At 60.8% G+C, this 21,529-nt stretch overlaps 1 protein-coding gene across 1 annotated transcript in view; it reads right to left on the minus strand.

Moving 5' to 3' along the window:
- The window catches only part of Nwd1 (NACHT and WD repeat domain containing 1), a 39,379-nt gene extending 18,478 nt beyond the window's left edge, over nucleotides 1–20,901 (minus strand). The window contains exons 1-6 of the mRNA XM_005409503.2: nucleotides 20,853–20,901; nucleotides 19,892–19,977; nucleotides 18,907–19,023; nucleotides 9,724–10,021; nucleotides 6,867–8,130; nucleotides 1,632–1,835 (exon numbers count right to left, since the gene is read on the minus strand). Of these exons, the coding sequence (XP_005409560.1) occupies nucleotides 1,632–1,835; nucleotides 6,867–8,130; nucleotides 9,724–10,021; nucleotides 18,907–19,023; nucleotides 19,892–19,975 (1,967 nt within the window). The 5' untranslated portion in view covers nucleotides 19,976–19,977; nucleotides 20,853–20,901. The remainder of the gene's footprint in view (nucleotides 1–1,631; nucleotides 1,836–6,866; nucleotides 8,131–9,723; nucleotides 10,022–18,906; nucleotides 19,024–19,891; nucleotides 19,978–20,852) is intronic.
- Nucleotides 20,902–21,529: the final 628 nt, after the last annotated feature.

The raw sequence follows: 21,529 nt of genomic DNA on the forward strand, positions 1-21,529 counted from the left end.
TCCCGGTACCGGAGAAAAACAAAAACAAAAACAAAAAAAAAAAAAAAAAAAAAAAATTCAAGCCCATCCTGGGGAATTTAGCGTCATCCCAATTTCAAGAAAATGAATAATGAAAAAAGAAAGAAAAAACAAAGAACTGAAAAATTAACCATACATGTTCACATCCACACCAGGCATACGAGCCGGAAGGGGGAAAGCACCCATTCGGGTAGGTGGACGGACAAACGCTGTGTGGGTGCACCATGGAGTGGAATGTTACTAAGCCATGAAAAGGAGCGTGGTTCTGACACAGCTCCACTGTGGAGGAGATTGGGAGCCGTGACTCTGAGCGACAGCAGCCAGACCACAAGGCCACACTGTGCCTGAGCCCGTGGGAGTGACGTGTCCAGGACAGGAGAGCTGCAGGAAGCGGACTGCTGGCCCCAGGGCTGGGGGAGGGGAAGCGGGCTCCCAGGGGTGGAAACGCCTGGACAAGACGGTGGCTGCACAGCGCAGCGCATGGACATCACTCAGCTGTGCTCTTTTGTTTGTTTGTTTGTTTTTGGCTTTTTCCCGGTACCGGGAATCAAACTCACGACCTTGTGCTTGCCAGGCAGGCGCTGTGCCGCTGAGCTAAATCCCCAGCCCTTCAGCTGTGCTCTTAAGAACTGGAGTTGCACATCACACCTTCACCGGCTTTCACACGGTGCTGAGGGGTGGCTCAGAGCCCGAGTGCTTGTGCGGAGCCCTGGGTTCCCGTCTTTCTCCCGCCAAATGCAGGTCCATCCGCAGCAGGTCCGTCCCGTGCGCCTGTGACCCTGGGACTCACGCAGCCCAGTCAGGAGGGCCTGTGCAAGACCTGGGCAACTTGGCAAAAGCCTGCCCCAAAAACTTTTCAGAAAGGGGCTGGGATGGGGCTCTCCTGAGCTTAATCCCTAGTATCAAGAAAAAATAAGTAAATTCAAAAGGGTCCGGCCAGGCCAGGGATATAGCTCAGCAGCACAGTGCCCACCTGCCAAGCATGAGGTCATGGGTTCGATTCCCAGAACCAAATCTTTTTGTTGTTGTTTTAAGACACGGTCTCGCTGTGCAGTTCAGGCTGGCCTTGAGCTCACTTTGTAGCCCAGGCTGGTCTCGAACTCACAAAGGTCCTCCTGCCTCAGCCTCCCGAGTGCTGGGATTACAGGTGTGCGCCACCACGCCCAGCTCCCCGGTACCAAAAATTAAATAAATAAATAAAAATAAAAAGGGCTGCAGTGCCTTTGGGGAGTGCTTGTCTAAGCAGGCTTGAGGCCCCAGAGCTTCAGACCTGGGACCAGGTCTTGCCCTGAGTGCAGACTGTGGCTCCTCCTGCCTCAGCCCCGAGTGCTGGGATTGCACACGCGCACCATCATCCCAGCTACACAATTTTTTGATGCTTTTTGTTTCTTGAGACAGGGTCTCGATATGCAGCCCAGGCTGGCCTTGAACTCTGAGATCTTCCTGCCTCAGCCTCCCGCGTGCTGGGATGACAGGTGTGTACCACCACACCTGGCTAGTAAATATTTTTTTAAAAACTTCAAACAAGTAGGTGAATTGAGAGTGCCTGGGTGGAGCTGTGTGAACCTGACCCGTGCGGAGACTAAAGGACGGGTCCTGAGCCCCGGCCCCACCTGTGGGCAATGGCCAGCAGCGTGGTGCCGTGCATGGGCCGCCGCGCCAAGCAGCGGCCCAGGTCCCGGCGCAGCCGCACCCACAGCAGCGGCGGGAAGCGCATCAGCTCCCGGCTGGGAGGCGTCCAGTCGCTGTAGGCGGCCAGCAGCACCTCGTCATCCAGTGACAGCACGTCCTTCAGCTCCGCCTCCGCCAGTCCGTGCCTGCGGGAGGGGAAGGGAGGGAGGAGCTGGCATGCAGTGGCCACCTCTGGGCAGGTGCCCCGCGTGTCCCCTGAGGCCCGCTTTCTGGAGGGTTCCTGCATGTGCAGCTGTAGGATGTAGGCCTGCCCCTCCCTGGGGCCTTGAACTGCGCTGCACCCTCAACCCCCTTGCATTTTTATTCTGAGACAGCCCCTCGCTTAGGCCTTAAGTGGCCCAGGTCAGGGTGAAGCTTGGGACCCTCCTGCCTCAGCCTCCCGGAGTGCTGGGATGATGGGCACGTGTCAGAGCAGGAGAAGGAGGGAGGAGGCATCTGTCTGGGCTTCCCGGGGCTGGGTACACTGGCTCCACGTGTGCCGACCTCGTCAGTCCCAGGCTCTGGGAAGGCAGGTGGGGCGCTCCTATGCATGCGTGCTTGCCGCTGCTGCAACCTGTGCTCTGGCTGCGGGAGACGTGGAGGCAGCTGTGGCCCTGGCCCGGGCCGTGTCTGCGGCCACCTTCTTGCTGACAGAGTCCTGAGCTGGCCAGGGCACTGGGAAGAGGCCGGAGTGACTTGCGTCCTGGTCGCTCTCCTGCTCCTTAGAAAGCCACCAGGGCTCAGTTACAGGGACCCCAGGCCCACGCCAGGCCCTCCCCAGGCCGGGCCCTGGGCACCATGGTTGGCTTAAGCTTCCCCCCTCTGGATCCCTCACGGTGGAGGTAAATTTCAGCACGCAGGCCCTTGGGGACCCTCGCGCCATGCCGGCCCTGAGTTCAGGCTGCAGTCACGGAGCAATGTCCCACGATGGCCCGCACGGCATGCCTGTGCCTGCTAGCAGCTGCGAGTCTGCGAGGACCTGGTCCGGGCCGTACAGCGTCTCTTGAGTCCACACGCACGGTGTGAGGACCAGGGGCAGCAGGGCCTTGTCTCTCGGGGTTCAGACCCTGATGGAGCAGAGCTGAGCCGGCCCCAAAGCCTCCCGTGTGAAGGCCCTGGGATCAGGACCTGTGCCGCTCTGCGGGTTCATCATGGGTGAGCTCCTGGCTGAAGGTGCTGGCGGAGCCGGGCCCGGCTGGAGGTCACTGAACCCTGCCCCAGCACCTTCCTCCTCACCGGCTTCCTGTCCCCCACCAGCCCTTCCAGCACGCCATTTCTGCCACCCACGGACTGAACCCGCTGGCACCGTGAGCCGATAAGCCTCCTGTGCCTCGGTCGTGGTGTCGGTGCTTTGTCCAGCAACAGGAAAGCTGACCGGCACAGGGCTCAGCCCGGTGACCTGGCCACCCAGAGGCCCTTCATCCCGAGACCACCACCCGGGGTGAGAATTTCGGGGGGATCCACACACCCCAGCCATGGCAGCACCCATGAAGCTCATTTTCCAGGGCTGGTGTGGAGCCAGGCAGGAAAAAGGCCACCAGGTGGGCGTTGAGACCAAGTGCTGGTGGAAGATGAACCGGGCATCATGCAGCAGAGGCAGGCGGGGCTTAGAGACCCAGCTTCCGGATCTGTCTGGGCTGAGCTGGGTGCGAGCGGGTGGTGGGGGCGGGAGGCTACCGCCTTGGCAAGGCCTTGGTGAGTTCGAATACTTTTCTTAAAGTGGGGAGTAAGGTGGTGGTGCACACCTGTAATCCCAGTACGTGGGAGGCTGAGGCAGGAGGATCAAAGTGAGTCTGAGGCCAGCCTGAACTACATAGTGAGACGCTGCCTCAAAACAATAAATAAGTACAATGAAAAGTAAAAGCAATGGGAAGCCTCCAGAAGGGCTCAGCCAGCCCAGGAACTCAACCTGACTGACAATTTCAAAATCTTCTCCAACAGGTGTTGAAACCAAAGTTGTACTTAACATCCACAGAAGCACTTGTCACAATGGCCAGGCAGCAGGGACAAGCCACTGTCCACCAACAGTTGGAGAAACTAGCATCCCTGTCATGGAGTATTACCCAGCCACGAACAGGAAGAAGGTACTGACCCAGGCCGTGACGTGGATGAGTCTCGAAAACACGATGTTAAGTGACAGAGGCAGACACAAAGGCCACAGCGTACCACTCTGTAAGCTGGCCAGAGCAGGGTCCGCAGGGACAGGAAACAGGCTAACAGTTCCCAGACTTGGGGAGCAGAAGTGGGAAGCAGTCGCTCTACAGGATTTTCTTTCTGGAGTGAAGGAAACGCTGCAGAACTGCACAGATGCCCAGCGGCGCAAACGAGCTGCGGCCACTGCGCTGTGAGTTCTAAAACGGTTTGCCTCAGCCGGGTGTGGTGCACATCTACAAGCCAGCTACCCGGGAGGCTGAGGCAGGGTGATTGCACGGTGGAGACCAGCCTGGGCAATGCACAGAGACCTTACTTCAAAATGAAATTTAAAAAGGGCTAGGGCTGTAGCTCAGGAGGTCAAGCGCTTCCCTGGCATGGGCAAGGCCCTGGGTTCCATCCCCTTTTAGGTTATGTGAATTTTTCTTCAATTAAAACAAGACAAAACAGAACCTTATCCCTGCTAAAGACAACGAGCAGTCGGCTGTGAGACCTCAACCCCAGAGCCCGGCCCCTGCCCAGTGCATTTTCGGCAGGGCGGCCCCGTGTGTCCAGGGAGGCTGAGGTCAGCCCTTGGCAGGCGTCCTCAAGGGCAGCAAAGGACTCGAATCCCCTGGCTGAGCCCGGGCCTCGGTGTGCGGAGTCAGACCCGAGGAGCTCAGGACTCCCGCCCGGGTGTATGCCTCCTCCGTCAGTCCTACTGTGCGGCTCCGCAGAGGCTGGGTGCCAGCCTGGGTCCTGCCTGCCCCCAGAGCCCTGCACCCCCGTGTCTTCTCACCCCACGGTGCCCCTCCTGCAGGGCGCACAGCGTGGCTGTGCGGTTGCCCTCCCTGCATTTCATCCTGACCTGGGACCCGGCTTCTTGCTGCCTCAGTTTCCTCACTGGCCAAGAGCAAAAGTGTCCGGCGCTACACCGCATCCCTTTCCCCAGCTGCGCTCTCCTGGCCGGGCCAGGGCCCAGCTCACACCCCTGGCAGTGGGCCAGACGGCTCTGGAAGGTGGGGCAGGATGTGAGCAGGTCCCCGGCGGCACCCACAGATGCCAGCAGAGGCAGGAAAGGGGACTGGCGGGGGACGGGGTAGACAGACACTGGGACGCAGGGAGGGAGGAAAAGAAGGAAGGGGAGGGGGGAGGAGAGGAGAGGGGAAGGGAAGGAAGGGAGGGAAGGAGGGAGGGACAGCTGGCCGGGTACATGGCTGGGAGGAAGAAAGGATGGATGGATGGATGGATGGGTAGAGAAATGGATGGACGGATGGATGGATGGATGGATGGATGGACAGATGGACAGACGGATACACAGACAGACAGATGGGTGAACTGCCGGCTGGATAGATGGGTGGGTGGGTGGATGGATGGACAGACGCACAGACAGACACAATAGACTGGGGGACCCCACCTCACACTCTGCAGGGCACGCACCGAAGCTACTGACCCTTGTCCCCTGGTCGTGGGGGACAGCCACAGAGAGCTTCCCGCTGCCCCAGGGGACAGGAGCCCCCAGGTGGGAACCTCAGCCACATGCCGGGGTCTGAGCCCCACCCGCCAGGCTGGTGCGAACACAGCAGGGCTCCACCGCTCGCAGGGGCCGGCCGTCCCCCAGCCACCTCCGCCCCGGCCTCCCAGCGCCCGTCAGACCACGGGGACACAGCCCCGCGCACGGCCTGGCTTGGCTGATGGCACGAGGTACGGCGTCCGGCGGGCGAGCTGACTTCTGTCTGCAGGGATTTTGAGACCAGGACTCAGACAACAAGCCAGGCACGCGTGCCCGCTCCCCAAATATGAGTTCATGGAGCGGAGGGGCCCGAGGCCAGCGGGAGGGAGCAGGGGCTCCAGAGTGTGAGCGGCGTTTGGGGGACCCCGGGAGGGGGCGGGAGCTGATTCCCAGGGGCCCTGATTTCCACAGCGACTCCGCTTCCTCCTCTGGACGCCCCCGCAGTTCCCCTTCTCTGGGCGGCAGGCCAGGCTCCAAGCTTGACGTGGAATCGGGCGCCTAGGTTTCCAAATCCCCTCGGAATGCAGCCCTCTCCTCCCTCCCTCCCTTCCTGCCCTCTGTCTTAGTTTTTTTGCAGGACTACAGGTTACACCAGGAGTGCTCTACACTGAGCTATAACCCAGGCCTTTGTACTTTGTATTTTGAGACAGGGTCTCACTAAGGTGCTAAGTTCCTCAGGCTGGCCTGGAACTTGCCATCTTCCTGCCTCAGCCTCCTGGAGTCCTAAGATGACAGGCGTGTGTGCCCCGTGCCCAGGTCCCTTTGATCTGATAGCGGAAAACTTGTGGCCACCTCCGCCGACCGCGTTGCCTGTCCTTCACCCACCCGCCTCCCCGGGCCCCGTCGGCGCCTTCTCTCTGCCTCCGGGAGTTTCCGCCTCTGTCTGTGGGACAAGGTCCGGCCGTGCGCCTGGGGGCCTCAAATCCAGTCTCACGATGGCTGATACGTTTGCTTTCTTTCTGTGACCACAAATACATTGGAATCGGGTTTTCCTGTTTGTTTTTGGCCGATTCCCACAGGACAACCTGAGATTAAACTTGGACTGGTCCCCGTGATCAGTTCTACAGAGAAGTTTGCCAAGGCCTGTGTGGTGGCGCACACCTGCCATCCCAGCACTCTGAGGCTGAGGCAGGAGGGTCACAGGTTCTAGCCCAGCTGGGGAACTCAGACACTTGGGGAGACGCTGCCCCAGAACATTTAAAAAGGGCTGGCTTCTCTTTGAAGATACCAAAGTATAGCACAACTCTTGATATCTCCTACCTCTTTTGTCTCTAACTCACTATTATTTGTCTATTTGTTTTCCTGAGAAACTATTTTGTAGATAATAATATGTAAAACGATAACCATTGATAATTTCCTACCATTTTGTCTGTAATTTGCTAAGTCCCCCCTATTATTATGTTATCCTTCTTTTATTCTTTAAAATTAAAAAAAAAAAAAAAAAAGGGCTGGCTTCATACCTCAGTGGTGAGCACAAGGCCCTGGCTTCCAGCCCCAGCACAGCAAAGAAACCCGTGACCAAGCAGAGACTTACCGGGAAGCCGCAATGTAGCCCAGCACGTGGGCCACCAGGAGTGGGTCGTGTGTCTGCTCCAGGCGGGCACAGAGCTGGTGAGTCGCCTCCTCGGCAGAGGGGGTCAGGGGGGCGGGCACGGAGAAGGAGGCCCAGCTGTGGGCCTCGTGGAAGGCCAGCCACAGGCGGCCCGGGTGCCCGCACTCCGGCAGGCTGGCCCACAGCAGGTCGCGCTGGGCCGGGCTCAGCGTGCGCCTGGCCTCTGCCAGCAGCGTCCGCACCATCTCCCGGCCCTGGTCTGCCCCGAGGGGCCCCACCTCCCAGTAGGCGTCTGGGTCCCTGAGTGTGGTTCGAATGGCGTCCAGAGCGTCGCGTGGCCCGGAGCAGGCGGACAGTACCAGGTGCACCCGCGGCGGGCAGACGAGGGGCAGCCAGGGGACGCCCCGGGAGTGGCACCCGGGGTCCAGGTCGTCCACGGCGTCCAGCAGGATCACCAGGGACTCGAAGTCCCTGCGGCCCACGGTGTGGAGCAGCACGTGGAAGAAGTGGCCCAGCCTGGCTCGGGCCTGCAGCACCTGGCCGGGCGGCGTGGGCAGCCCGAAGGCCAGGCACAGCTGCAGACACAGGCTGGCCAGGAGCCTGCGGGCATCTGCGCTGCCCTGCGACGTCCCTAGCAGCCGCAGCACCGTCACCGTCTTGCGGCCCAGGAGCCCGGCCGCCTGCTCAGCCAGCTTGCACAGCACCGCAGTCTTCCCGGTGCCCGGGGCACCGAAGAGCACCAGGGGGCTGTGGGGACGGCGGTCGTCCTGCCGCAGCCGCTGGCCCAGCCGGGCCAGGAGCTCCTGGCGGCCGCAGAAGGCCCTGGTGGCCTCGGCGCCCTGCCACAGGTGGTGGCGGATGTCCTGGAAGAGCCAGGCCAGGCCAGGCGGGGTGGGCGGCTGCTCCCTGAGGTGCTGTAGGAGCTGGCGCGAGGCGCTGGCCACGAACTGCTCCCCCAGCTCACGCAGGTAGCGCGCATGGGCCTTGTTCCTGGGGTTTACCAGGTCGCGGGCCCACGGCAGGCGGTGCACCGTGAGCGCCCCGGGCCGCTCCTGGGCCACGCGCTGCTTGAGACTGCCGAGGTGGCCCCGCGCGACCTCGTCCACACAGCCGTCGGGCAGCCGGTCCACCACGGGCAGCGCGCAGTCCTGCAGCAGGTGTCTGCCAAGCTCCGGGATCTCGCGCAGCAGCACGGTGGCCCCTGGGGCGCCGCTCAGCAGGCCGCGCTCCAGCTCCCACTGCAGCCCTGCAAGAAGGGGAGCGGCTGGGGGAGCACCGCGCTGCGGGGTGAGGTGGGGGCGCAGGTTCAAAGGGCGGCAGGAGCTCGTTTTAGCAGCACTGGGCAGTGAACCCGGTGCCTTTGCAAGAGGCTCCAGCCGCATCTTTGTTTTTTACAATGAGCCACGGTCTCACTAAGTGGGCTAGGCTCAAACTTGAGATCTTCCGGTCTCAGCCTCCCCCCAGAATGACGCCCTGCTGTGGGGCCGGGGACCACGCTGAGGTTGTGCTTTTTTGTTTTTGTTTTTGTTTGTTGTTTATGTGGGACCCAGAGCCTCACGCCTCCTAGGCAAGTGCTCTACCACTGAGATTTTTAAATTTTTTTACTTTGAGACAGGGTCACGCTAAATTGCTAAGTTGTAGTGGGGCATGGTGACACGTGCCTGTCCTCTCAGGATTTGGGAGGCTGAGGCAGGAGGATCGCCAGGATTTCGAGGCCAACCGGGCTACATAGTGAAACCTTGTTTCAAAACAAACAAAAACAGGAATCCTGGAACATGGTGAGCAGTTGCTGAGCATTTCGGGGTCCGGGGCTCCAACGCCAGCCCTACAGGCCATAACCAAAATCCCAGTGTAGCCGCCAGCTGGCGAGCAGAGGCATGCTGTGTTATTTCTTACTCTTGGCAAAGGTTCTATTTATACACATTGCTTCACCCATATCACTGAGTAAAGCAGAATAGCTCAGCACCACAGGAGGCAGAGGCAGGAGGATCCCGAGTTTGAGCCCAGCCTGAGCCACTTAGAGATCCTGCCTCAAAATAAAAGTAAAAAGGGGTGGGAATGGAGCGCAGCACAAAGATCCTGGGTCCCATTCTCCAGTACCACAAAAAAGTGTATATTAAGGTTTAAAAATAAATCAATATATTTAATGTTGATAATGTCAACTCATATATTGGACATGCTGGCGATAGAAATTTCTGTATTTAATATTTTCGTGTGCTCTTCCCCCTTGTCTGTAGATTCAGCTACCTGAGCCCAAGGGTGGCCTGAAAATATAGAATTCCAGGGATGACCAACTCTTAAGTTTTTTTGTTTGCTTGTTTTTGTTTTTGTTTTCTGAGACAAGGTCTCACTATGTAGCTCAGGTTGGCTTTGAGCTCATGAAGATCCTCCTGCCTCAGCCTTCCCAAGTGCTAGGATTACAGGCATGGGCCAGCACGCCTGGCCTAGCTCCTGCTTTTCACCCTGCACCCTGTCACAGCCCAGCCGGACCCTGCACCAACACAGGCTGCCAGCGCTGGAGCCGCTGTGCATCCTGAACCACCTGAGGCACTCTCTGCATCACAGCATGTCATGCCTATTGTCAATTCTTTTTTCCAGTCCCAGGGACTGAACTCAGGGGCTGTCTACTCTGAGCTACCCTGCCAGCCTTCTCTGCTTTATTTTGAGACTAGCTCTGGCTAAGTCTCTCAGTTGCCAGGGCTGGACTCGAACTCAGGATCCCCCAGCCTCCCCTACACCGAGCACAGGGATTCTGTGTGGGTACCACCTTCATGGACCGGGGTGCATATTCTGAACCTGTGAGCGTGGTCGCGTGCCCCCAAGAAGGTCCTCAGCTCACCTGAGTGATGGTAGCACTGCCACTGCTCGCGGCTGATGAGGCCCAGTCTCCATGCCTCCTGGGCTGCAGCCCGCAGGACTGAGATCAGGGTGGCCTCCTCGGGACCAGGGGCCTCCCCAGCACCCACCGCCTGCAACACGTAACTGGGGGGCACTGAATTCTCATCCCGCCGGAAGCGACGGGCCACCAGCTCCAGGTCACGGGGCCTGGTGCTCAGCTGGGCCAGCAGAGCCTCCCACTCCTTTTCCTCGATGCGCCGGGGGAGAGAACAGGGGCCGTACTGGTCACCCACGAGAGCCTGCAAGACATGGCAGAGGCGGTGCACTGTCAAGGATCAGCGTGGAGCGGTGCTCTGAGGCCCCAGAAAGGCCCTGAGCCAGTGGTGACAGTTACATTGAGAAAGTGCCCGCCTGTCATCTTTGCACTCGGGAGGCTGAGGCAGAAAAGCCTCAAATTCTAGCCCAGCCCAGGCACCTTAGTGATTTATGGAGACCTACTGTAAAATAAAAAATAAAAGGATGTGGAGAGCCAGGCATAGTGGCGCACACCTGTAATCCCAGCACTCGGGAGGCTGAGGCAGGAGGATTGTTGCAAGTTCAAGGCCATCCTGGGCTACAAAGTGAGCTCAAGGTCAGCCTGCACTGCATAGTGAGACCCTGTTTCAAAAAGACCAAAAAAAAAAAAAAAAAAAAAAAGGATGGGGAGGCAGCTCAGTGTGAAGGCCCTGGTATCAGCTAGCCCCAGGCCCCCTACTCAAAGACCCAAAATTTTGCATGCTCCTTGGCAATGCCCCCTCCCCTCCTAAACTCTCCCATAAAACATGCTCTAGCCCCTTACACTGTGCCTCTGTTTACCCTGACATCTGGTGCCGAAACCCAGGAGGTCGAGCCCCCTCCTAGGAGGCTCCAATCTCCCCCTGCACCCCCCCACCAGGGCTTGCTGTGGCTGCCTCCAACATCCGCCCTCGGGCCCCTCCTCGTCTCGGCCTCCTCTGCAGGTCAGGTGAGGGTCCCTCGCTCCCTGCCCCCTCCTGTCTCTGCCCTCCCCCTCGCTCCGAGTGGCTCTCTGGACCCCGCCTGAGCTGTGCTCCAAAACCCCAGCACTGGTCACACTCGCCCCGGGAGTCTGACCCCTGCTGGCCGCCCAACTCCGGGGACGCCTGGCTGGGCCGCCCGCCCACTCCCTGGGCCTCAGTGAACCCACTGGAGACGCCCCTCCTCTTTCTTGAGTCGCCGCTGTTGGGCTGGTGCCTGGAACCACTACAGGAAATCTGCCTCCTCCTGTCCCTGCTTCGCCACTCTGCGGGGGCTCTCAGGACTCCCAGACCTCCCCACCCGCCTGCCCGAAGCCAAGGTGTCTCGTCGGCTCCTGCAGCACCAAGCTAACAACGGCGCCCAGCAGCCCGTCCACAGCACGCTTGATGTTTCAGTTCTCCGAGACGATTCCTGTTGCAGGCTGGAAAGGGTCTGAGGTCCCACACGTCCGGGCAGTGTTCCCTCTCCGCCGGCGCCCTCCCTCCGTGCCTCCTGCGACCCCGCTGAACTCATTCCCACAGCCCCGCCCGCTCCCTCTGCACCCCTCCTGACCGTGGATTGAGCCGGCCTCGCCGCCCACCCCTCCTCCCTCGCCCTCCGCCCGCCATGCTCTGATGGGGGCCCCTCCAGCTGCCGCTCAGCCTCCACCCCTCTCCCCTCTCCCTCTCACCTCGGCCCCTCAGCCCTGCGGCCCGGCTCACTCTCCGTGAGGTCTCCGGCACGGAGGACGCCGTCCAGGTCCCCGTCCCCTTCCCTCACCGACCTCTCAAATTGCTGGCCGCCTCGGCTGTGCCCTCTCTGACCCCTGCACCCCTGCACAGCCAAGATTTCCAACGCCCAGCTCAAACCTGCGACCTCACGTGGGATGACGTCACTGTCAGCCTCACAGCCACCCTCCCCCGAGGGGCGGGAGCAGGTCTGGGTCCCGGCCCAAGCGCATGCTGACGAGCCCCACCGCCCGAGCCCCTGTCCAGGGGGCGTGCCCTGGCTGTTGCCCGGCCAGACCCCACTGGGACTTTAACTGAAGACACCAGGAGGGAACCTGCCCTGCCAGGAGGGCAAGAGATGACGCGGTCACCTGCCTTGTAGAGGGGCTGAGAAAGCAGTGCGCAAGTCAGATGTGACTTAAGGAGGTTACCCAGAACAGCTGAAAATGCGCTCAGTTTGTGCCCTGACCGGCAGCCACCCTAAGGAAATATGCCACCCTCAGCCTGGGAAGCCCGGAGGGACAGCTGATCCGCAAAATGCATGTTGTCAACAGTACATCTCCGACTTGCACTTACTTGGCTCCTCAACAAGAAGCCCAAAAGCCAAGCAGGACGCCGACCAAACGTCCAGGGGCACAAAGGAGGACCTGCCCCTCCAGGGCCCTGCTTCAAGTGCCAACCAGCAGGCCACTGGGCAAGAGGCTGCCCCAACCCCAAGTCCCCTCCCGAGCCTCGCTCTACGTGCGGGGGCCTCACTGGAAGCCGCAATGTCCCGTGGCAACCGGGACTGCTACGGGGTCCGCTCCCAGGGTGCCCCACAGGACACCCAGCTCTGTCTGACCTGATCGGGTGGGCCTCTGACGACTGACACAACCCGAAAGCCTCGGAGCCCCCCGGACCGTCACGGCTGCCGAACTCGGGTAAATCTTGAGATGGAAAATAAGAGTTTCATTCCTACCTGACACGAAGGTGACCCATCCCGCCCTCCCTTCTTTCCCGGGACGGCTCCTCTCGGCTGACATTTCTGTTGAGGGGATCGATGGCTCCATGTCTAGGCCCCCTGAAACTCCCTGCCGGCAGCTCTGCTAGCTGCAGAATGGCACACTCCCCCAGGCCTTCCTGGTCATCCCGCCCTGCCCCGGCCTGCTCCTCGGGACAGACCTCTTAACAAAACTGTCTGCCACCCCGACTGTGCCCTACCACGGCACCCATCGCCCTCCTGCCCCACCCCCCCCACTCTTCCCTCCTCCAGGCCCCGCGTCTGGGACACCCCTACCCCTCTGTACCCCTCACCAGGCTCCTACCTCACACCTCCTAGAGATGACCACGCACGCCCTGCTCAGCGCCGGGGGCCCCCCAGCTCGGCTCCCACGGCACCAGACCCATCACCACCCACCTCCTCGCGCACGGCCTTCCTGCCTGTCCGCCCCGCCTGCAGCTCCCACCCTTGCCGCCAAAGCCAGGCCAGTCATGCGGCCTGGCCCCAGCCTCTGAGCCATGACCAGACTGTGCTCCCCATCCGCCCGTGGTCCCGACCCTAACCCTCCTGTCCTCCACCCTCTCCACCGCCCACCGCTCCGCCCTGGGTCTCCAGGACGCCTCCCCATCGTTGGTTCTTTGTGACAGTCCTGGGTGCTCGGGGTTTCATTCATAGTCTTTGCTACACCAACGTCTTCAAGGGTTTTACCTCTTCTACCTTCCAGCAGATTTCATGTTTTTGTTTTGATATTTAGACCTTTGATCCATTTCAAATTTAGTTTAGTGCCTGGTGAAAGGTATGGGTCCAATTTTAATCTTTAGCTTGTGCAGAGCCAGTTTTTCCAGTACTTTTTTTTGTGTGTGTGTGTTTTTGAGACAGGGTCTCACTATCCAGTTCAGCTGGTCTTGAACTCACTCACCTAGCTGGTCTCAAACTCGCAGTGATCCTCCTGCCTCAGCCTCCTGAGCACTGGGATTACAGGCATGCACCACCATGCCTGGCTCCAGCACCATTTATTAAAGAGGATATCTTTCTTCCAGTGAGTGTGTTTGGCAACTCTGTCAAAGATAAGATGGCTGAGTATATATGGAGTTGTTTCTGTGTCCTTTAATCTGTTCCGTTGATCTTTGGTTCTGTTTTTTTGTTCTGTTTTGTTTTGTTTTTGTCTTTTTTTGAGGCAGTGTAGTTTAGACTGGCCTTGAGCTCATTTTGTAGCTCAGGCTGGTCTGTAACTTGCAAGGATCCTCCTGCCTCAGCCTCCTGAGTGCTGGGATTACAGGCATGAACCACCACACGTAGCTTTCACAGTAGCTTTATAGTTCAAGTCAGACATTGTGATGCCCCCTGCCTTGCCTTTGTTACCCAGAAATGCTTTTGCTGTTCTAGGTCTCTTCTGGTTCCAAATGAATTTTAGGAGTGTTTTCTCTAATTCTGTGAGATATACTGTTGGAATTTCGATTGGAATTGTGTGAAATCTGTATAACAGTTTTGGAAGCGTGGCCATTTTCACTATACTGGTTCTTCCTACCCAAGAGCAAGGGATGTCTTTCCATTTTCTGACGTCCTCCTCAATCTCCAGTTTCAGAGTACTGCACTTTTTGATTACAGCCACCCTTAGATTGATTCCTAAGCATCTCATTTCTCTGGATGCTACTGTGAAAGGTACTGTTTCGGTAATTTCTCTCTCAGTGAGTTTGTTATTCAGGTGCGGGAAGGCTATTGATTTCTGAGTGCTGACTTTGTATCCAGCTATGGTACTGAATTTGTTTGTTGAATCTAGCAGTTTTTTAGTGGAGTTTTGGCGTCTTCCGTGTGGCATTTCACGTCATCTGCAGATAATGACAGTTTGGCTTCTTCCTTTTCTACTCTCATTCCTTTTATCCCGCTCCCTTGTGTAATTGCTCGGGCTAACGCTTCCGGAACAATGCTGAATAGGAGTGGTGACAGTGGACGGCCTTGTCTTCTTGGTTTCAGGGGGAAAGCTCTCAGTTTTTGTCCACTTAGTATGATGTTGGCTGTGAGGAAGGGCCCTGTGTGACTTCTCCCGGGAACAAGTCTGCCGTTACACTGTCCTCCCCATCCTCTGCTGGACCCGACCAAAGCCTCGGTCACCCCCACCCCACCCCCCGCTCACACTCACGGCCCCCCCCACACACACCCCCTCACACTCCGCCCTCACACCCGCTGCTGGTCCGGCTTAGCGGCCCCAGCTGACCGGAGCAGCACAGCAGCTGCCTCGGACGGAGGAGCCGTCTTCACTTTCCGGGCGGGACTGGCGCTCCCCTCGCGCCCTCAGGTGCCGCCCGTGACCCCCACCCCCACGGCCCCGCCCCGCGATGCTCACCCGGGGGAGCCTGCGCACCGTCGCGGCGCTCCTGCTGGCCGGGCTCCTGCCGCGCCGCGTCTTCCACCCCAGCCCCGGAGCAGCACGCCACCTCCTCCCCGCCCAGTGTCCAGACGCAGCCCTCGGCCCGGCCAGCCCCCGGCACGCTCCCGACCCCGCTGGCACAGAGTGCTGGGTTGCCTCTGCTCCCGCCTCCTCCCCCAGGGTCCCCGGCCCCCCGCATGGGCCGTGGCTGCGTCGTCTGGTTTCCCACTTTTGAGGCCCGCGTTCGGGACACTGAGGCCCGCAGGGACGCCACCACCTCACAGGACCAGCAGCCGCAGGCATGACAGTTTTCCCCGGCCACCCTGTGCCTGTCCAGCAGGGGTTCCCTGGAGCACCCCCGAGACTCACCCCTCCAGCGCAGCTTCACTCTGAACCTCCCTGTCCCCCTGACCACGGGAACACAGCCTCCGACTCAGGCTGCTCCAAGGGCCAGGACTCCCAGGGTAGAAACAAACGCTCAAACGCAAGCTCCCGGTTCCGCTCTCCCGCCAACTCCACATCTCACGTTTCCAGGCGGGCCCTCCAGGAGCTGACCACGCTCGCCGGCCGGACGCCCCGACTGGGACGCCCCCCCGCCCCACGCCTCCTACTGCCCGGCCTGGAGACCTCCCGGGTGGCTTCCGGGTGACAGGGTAAGATTCACCCCACACTGGCAGGATGAACCCCAGGCGCCCCCCGAAGGGACCGTCCGGGCTCTGCTCCCCCTTTTACAGGGGCTGTACTCGCCACCCGCACGGGACAAGGGCAAAAAGTGGGTTCCAAGAGAGAAGGCACCTTAATGACGCATGATGGTTTCTGCCGAAAGACATCCGGCGTCTTTGGGCTGTGCGGAGCCTCGGCTTTTCTCTGCCCGCAAACTGGACAGGAACTTGTCCGCGGTATTTCCGGCCCCCGGAATAGATACAGGCCCGGGCCGCCGAGACCCTGGCCCCGCGCAGGCCCGCTGGTACCCCGGCAGGGCCTCGGAGTCTGTGGGCGTGGGGGCGGGAGCTGCGGGGCTGGCTGTCCCACCCCAGCCCGCCGGCAGCTCTCAGAAGAGACATCTGCGGGGCTCGCGCAGGTTTCCGGTTCTGTCCTGTCCTGGCCGTACACAAGGAAGTGGATCCCCTGGCCAGGTTGGCCCTCCAGAACAGGATCTGCTGACCACAGACAAAGGGGACACCCGCATCTTCCTCACAGGGGGACCCGCGTCTACCAAAGCAGGTCGGGCTTATCCGCCAGAGTCCAGAGTCTCCGGGACCAGGCCGCAGGCTCAGAGAACAGGCAAAGGGTGACCTCACTACGGGCCGGGGAGGAGGCTTCTTCCAAACGGCCGGCCGGCCCGGCTTCTCCTGGTCCCAGGCTTTCTGCGGTTTTGGTTTGGATCTTGCATAATAAAACTCTTAACAGATTTCATCCAAGGACAGATCGGATCCATCCCGTCGAGACAGCTGCTCCTGATGGCCCAAGCTGACCCGTAGCAAGAACCAAAGATCATCAAGCCCCTCGCACTCTGCCACCTTGCCCGGACCCGGCACCCCGTCGTGTCCCCTCCAGCCCAGCACCACCCCCTTCGTTTTCTTCTCTCTCTCCTTCCTGGGATGCCCGAGCGGCCCGAGTCACGCCCGAAGAGGTCCTGAGAAACTGCACCCCCACCCTGTTCTGCTCTAACACCCAGACAGGAATGTCAGGCCTCCGAGCTGGGCCCGGATGGGAGAGAACACCTCCCCAAGCAGGGCTGTTACCCGCACCCGCAGGGGCTGGCGTTCTGCAGCAAGCCGGGAGCTTCCACACACAGCTCAACTAGCAGAGAACTGGTTCTGCAGAAAACCACAAGGGACATGCTGTGGCTGCCGGCCCCCTTACCCCACAGCCCCGTCTGCCAGCCCCAAGCCCCCTACCCCGAGACCCAAAATTTTGCACCCCCTCAGCAACGCCCCCTCCCCTCCTAAACTCCCCTACAAAACATGCCCTCGCCCCTTGCTCGGGGCCAGTGGTCTTTCTGCCCTTCGCCCGGCCACACCTGGCCTGTTAAAGTTGCTTAGACTCTGCCTGTCTTGGTGGTCTCAACTGTGCCTCAGTTTACCCTGACACCTGAGTTCAATCCCCAGTATCAAAAAAAAAAAAGAAAAACGTACAAGCAGACATAGGCCGTGCATGTGTTGGAATCTGAGCTATCAGGTAGCCAGCGGGTAAGTTGCGTTTTTGTTTTGTGTCATTTGGCTTTTGACACGGGGTCTCACATGTTCCCCAGGCAGGCCTCAAACTCCCCGGCTCAAACAATCCTCCTGCCTCAGCCTCCCAAGCAGCTGGGAGTACAGCTGTGCTCTGCTGCGCCTGCTCCAGACAGGTGAGTTTTGATTCCATCAAGGGCTTGGGGGCACTGGTGTTTTTATCCTCTTCCTGGATCCCTCCTGCGGCAGCTCAGGAATGGGCCCAAGGACATCATGAAGGAAACATGACAGTGGCTGAGGTCCTCGTGGCATCCCCAGTGTGCATCCTAACGAGCACAGGTTAAAGCGGAAAGCCGCCTTTTTCTGTTTGTACTTTTCCAGCCTGCCCCATGTAGTGTGGCCTCCCCAGTTGTTTGGGGAGCCCACAGTTCAGTTCCTGGTTCTTCACCACGTCCACACCTCGGATGCCGTTTCCTGTGCGACCCACCTGCTCCCCACATTCACAGGACCTGCCCTGCCCTAGCAAAACCTGCAGTTCTGATTCAGTGCTTCCTGCCTCCTAAGAGCCCCGGGCCCCGTGAGGGCGCGGCTGGCCCTCTTTGTGGCTGCGAGTGAGCCTGCGGCCAGGACCATGGTGTGAGAGGGAGCTGCTCGCGGCCTGCAGATCCTGGGTGTTGCTTCGGCGGCGTCTCTGCTCGCTCAGGCAGCGGGGAAGGCAAAGTCAGGGAGCTGGGGGGGGCACAGGCTCTTCCCACACCTGCTGGGCGGCAGTGTCACACAGCATGGGGACCACAGCCCTAGCTACAAATACTTCTACGGTGGGGATGGTGGTGCATACCCATCATCCCAGCACTTGGGAGGCTGAGGCAGGAGGGTTTTTAGCTTGAGCTAACTGAGTAACTTAGACCCTCTCTCAAAATAAAAATTTAAAAAGGTTGAGGCCACAGCTCTGTGTAAAAGCCCTGGGTTCAACCTCTGGTGCTGAAAAAAAGAAAAGAAGAGAAAAGGAAAAGAAAAGAAAAAGAGAGAGAGATTTGGATAGCAGAGGCCTGCAATCCCAGAATGTGAGAGACTGAGGCAGGAGGATCCCTGAGAGTTTGAGGCCAGCCTTGACTGTACAGCGAGACCCTGTCTCAAAAAACCAAAACAAGGCCAGGGATGTAGCTCAGCGGCACAGCGCCTGCCTGGCAAGCGCAAGGTCCTGAGTTCCATACAAAAAAAAAAAAAGCAAAGCAAAACGGCACAAAGGAGAGGAAAAGAAGCGCCTGCACGGAGAGGGCCGGAGCCCGGGAAGCAGGAGGAGCTCCTGTGCCTGCGCTGTGCGCCCAGGGCAAGGCCTGCGAGAGGCCCCCGGAGCGGCTGAGGCCCCACGGTGCTGACTTTTTACCAGCCTCTCAGCCCCGCAGCCTGGCCCCACGGCTCTGATTTCCATGGAGAGTCCCCAAATCCGCGCCCGGGGGGAGAGGGCACCAGGCCTGGAGGGGGCGGGAGGCAGGGAGCTGGCAGGGCAGCAGCGGGCACCCTCGAGGTGCCCAGGCCAGCTGGGAGGCTGCGGTCGGTGCTGCCCCCGTGGACACGGACGGGAGCCACGCTGCACTTTTCCTGTCTGGATCAGAGCGGCTCACCTAGCTCCGCCTGGCTCCTCCTCCCCTCCTGCCCCTCCTCGCTCTGCCAGCGCCCTGCCCTGAGCTGCAGCCCAGCCCTCTTCCTCTTCTGCTCAGAGACACAGTCTCACTCAGTTGTTCCAGCTGGACTAAAACTGGAGATCCCCCTGCCTCAGCCTCCAAGCCCATATCTGCCCTGGGCAGGCTAGCGGGACAGGGGCCAGAGCAGAGCCCCCCCTGCCTCTGCTGCTGGGCCAGGGTCCAGAGGGCGGCATCCCGCTGACGGAGAGAGGCGTCGAGCCCCCCCCCACACTCACCACGAAGGCCGGGCCCAGGGACGTCCTCTGGCAGCGCTCCAGCTCCTCCAGGCACAGCTCAGCTGTGAGCCAGTCGGCAGCCTCTGAATCCCGCAGGCCCCAGCGCAGGTCCACAGCCTGGGGTGACGGGTGTTAGGTGAGCGAGGAGCCTGCCTTCCTCAGCTCCCTTTGGCCAAAGCACTAAGTTTCGCTCAGCACTCTTAAGGAGCCTCTCTTTTACGTGAATTAAAAGAATTGAAACCCGGCTGCCATCCCAGCACTCGGGCGGCCGAGCAGGAAGATCACTGTGAGTTCAAGGCCAGCCTGGGCTGCACAGCGAGACCCGCCTCAAAAAAACCTTGAGGAACAAGGGGGGCTCTGTCACAGCGCCTCCTTGTGAGTGGACGTGTCCCCGCTTGTCCCCGTGCCTCCTGCAAGGGAGGCGGCTGCCGTGGGCTCGCCGCGTTCCTGCACCCCACGCCTGCGGCCGCATGTGCCAGGCGGCGGCGGCAGAAAGGCCCCATTCAGGTTCCGGGCTGCCCGGCAGGAGGCTGGCGGGAGGCGGGACAGAGGCCCGGGCGGTCCCTGCCGGCCCAAAGTCCTCAGTGCAGAGGACAGAAACTTCCCGCCGGCAGCTCAGGCCGAGAGGGAGACCGACTGTGCCAGAGGAGGAGAGACGGAGCCCGAGCCAGGCCACGGGGAGGGGCAGGCTCCAGGCCGGGCATGGGCCACGTGTGGGGCACGCCTGTCGCCCCTGCTACTCGCCCCTGCTACTCAGGAGGCTGAGGCAGGAAGACTGCAAGGCCCAGTCAGCCGGGACGACTTGGCAGAACACCATCCCCAAATAAAGAAGAATAAAGGAGAGGGGGTACAGCTCGAGGCTTCTGGGGATCCCTCTCCAGCGCTGCAGGAGAGCGAACAGGTGGCAGAGCACTGCCACGCGTGCCAGTCCTGCTCTGCCTTCGGCCGCGGGCAGCGCCCGTGCACGTCCCGCCCGTGGCCTTACCTCGAAGGGCAGGCCTTGCTTCCGGCAGAAGGTCAGCAGCTCGGGGCACGCAGTGCCCAGCAGGGCCTCCCTCTCCGCGTCCATATCTGCAAGGTCGGGCGGGGGTGAACGGCAGACCGGGGCCCAAACCGGAGCTGCCCCGGCTGCCCTGCCCTCCAAGGCCCAGGCCAGGACAGAGACTCACGTGTGCACACGCACACACACGCTCACACAGACACGTGCATAGGAGGCCGGCCGGCCTGCGACCTCCAAATCCGGCGTCCCGAGGAGCCCCCGCGTCCCCCGCCCCTCACGAGGCCCGGAGAAAACAAAGCCACACGGCTGCGGCGCTGCGCAGAGACCAGCACCGGCACGGTGTGAAGAGGCCCTGGGCTTCGTCCTCAGCACCGCAGGGGGAGGAAGGGAGGGAGGAAGGGGAAGCCCTCAGCGAGCTGGTCAAGGTGGCACAGCCTGTAGTCCCAACTCCTCAGGAGGCTGAGGCAGGAGGATGGCAAGTTCAAAGAGAGCCTGGGCAATTTAGTGAGGGCCTGGCTCAAGATTTTAAAAGGACTAGGGTGCGGCTCACTGGTGAGTGCTGGGCAAACAGGTCAAAGCCCTCGATTCCGGCCACAGCACTGCTAAAGGGGAGAGAGAGAGACAGAGAGACAGACAGAGACAGACAGAGACAGAGACAGAGAGACAGACAGAGACAGACAGAGACAGAGACAGAGAGAGAGAGAGACAGAGACAGAGACAGAGAGACAGATGCAGAGACGGAGGCAGAGCGGGCAGAGCCTGGCTTCCTGCCCCGCACTGCTGTCCGTCCGGCACAGCGGCTTTGTCCGTCCGGCTCTGCCCGCGATCACGGAGGACATGGCGGTCTGGCAGTCCTGTCCCCGTCCCCCGCGGCCCTGTGAAGCCGCAGCCACTAAGCACACGTCCCGTCCCGCACCCTCCCGCCTCAGCCCTGCCGCACACTTACCCGAGGTGGCGGAGCTGATGTAGACGGCCACCTCGCTGGGGACAGGCGCGGGCAGCGGCCCAGGCAGGCCGTGGAGCAGCCGCCGGCGGGTACCCGGGCTGAGGGACCCCCCGCAGCTCATGCTGCCACCCCTCAGTCTCAGGACTGCGGCGGGGCAGCCATCGGGGGCTTGGTGACCCACAGGTCCTGCCCCTTCCCACGCCCGGGCCCGGGCCAGAGGGGACAAGCGCGGGGCACCGGCTGGTCCTGGAGCGTCGCCCGCTCCGCCCGCAGCCGCCTCAGCTCCTGCTGAGCAAGGCTCAGCGTCACCACGGCAACTCTGGCCTCCCGTGGGGCCGGGACTGCCAGGCCCTGGGCACGGGTCCCCAGGGTCACTGAGCCGGCAGGGCACAGGGCGCGGGGGTGCGGGGCTGCGCCCGGGGGCAGCGGTGGGTGCGTGCTGGGTGGACCGTGGGTCCCGTGCCCCTCCAGGTCAGTGCCAGAGGTCCCAGTGCCACCAGCACCACCCCTGCCTGGCGCCCTCGCGGTGGGAGACTCTGACGCTGTCGCCCGCGGGGACACCCCGGCACCTGGGGGCCGGGCGTGGAGTCCAACACCGGGATGCACCCCTGCCGCAGAGGGGTCAGCCTTTCCCCGAGTGTCAGCCGGCAAGGGACCTGCTGGAGGAGGCAGCCCTG

Source organism: Chinchilla lanigera, unplaced genomic scaffold (genome assembly GCF_000276665.1).
Source record: "Chinchilla lanigera isolate Chin_1 unplaced genomic scaffold, ChiLan1.0 scaffold00123, whole genome shotgun sequence".
Classification (NCBI taxonomy): Eukaryota; Metazoa; Chordata; class Mammalia; order Rodentia; family Chinchillidae; genus Chinchilla; species Chinchilla lanigera.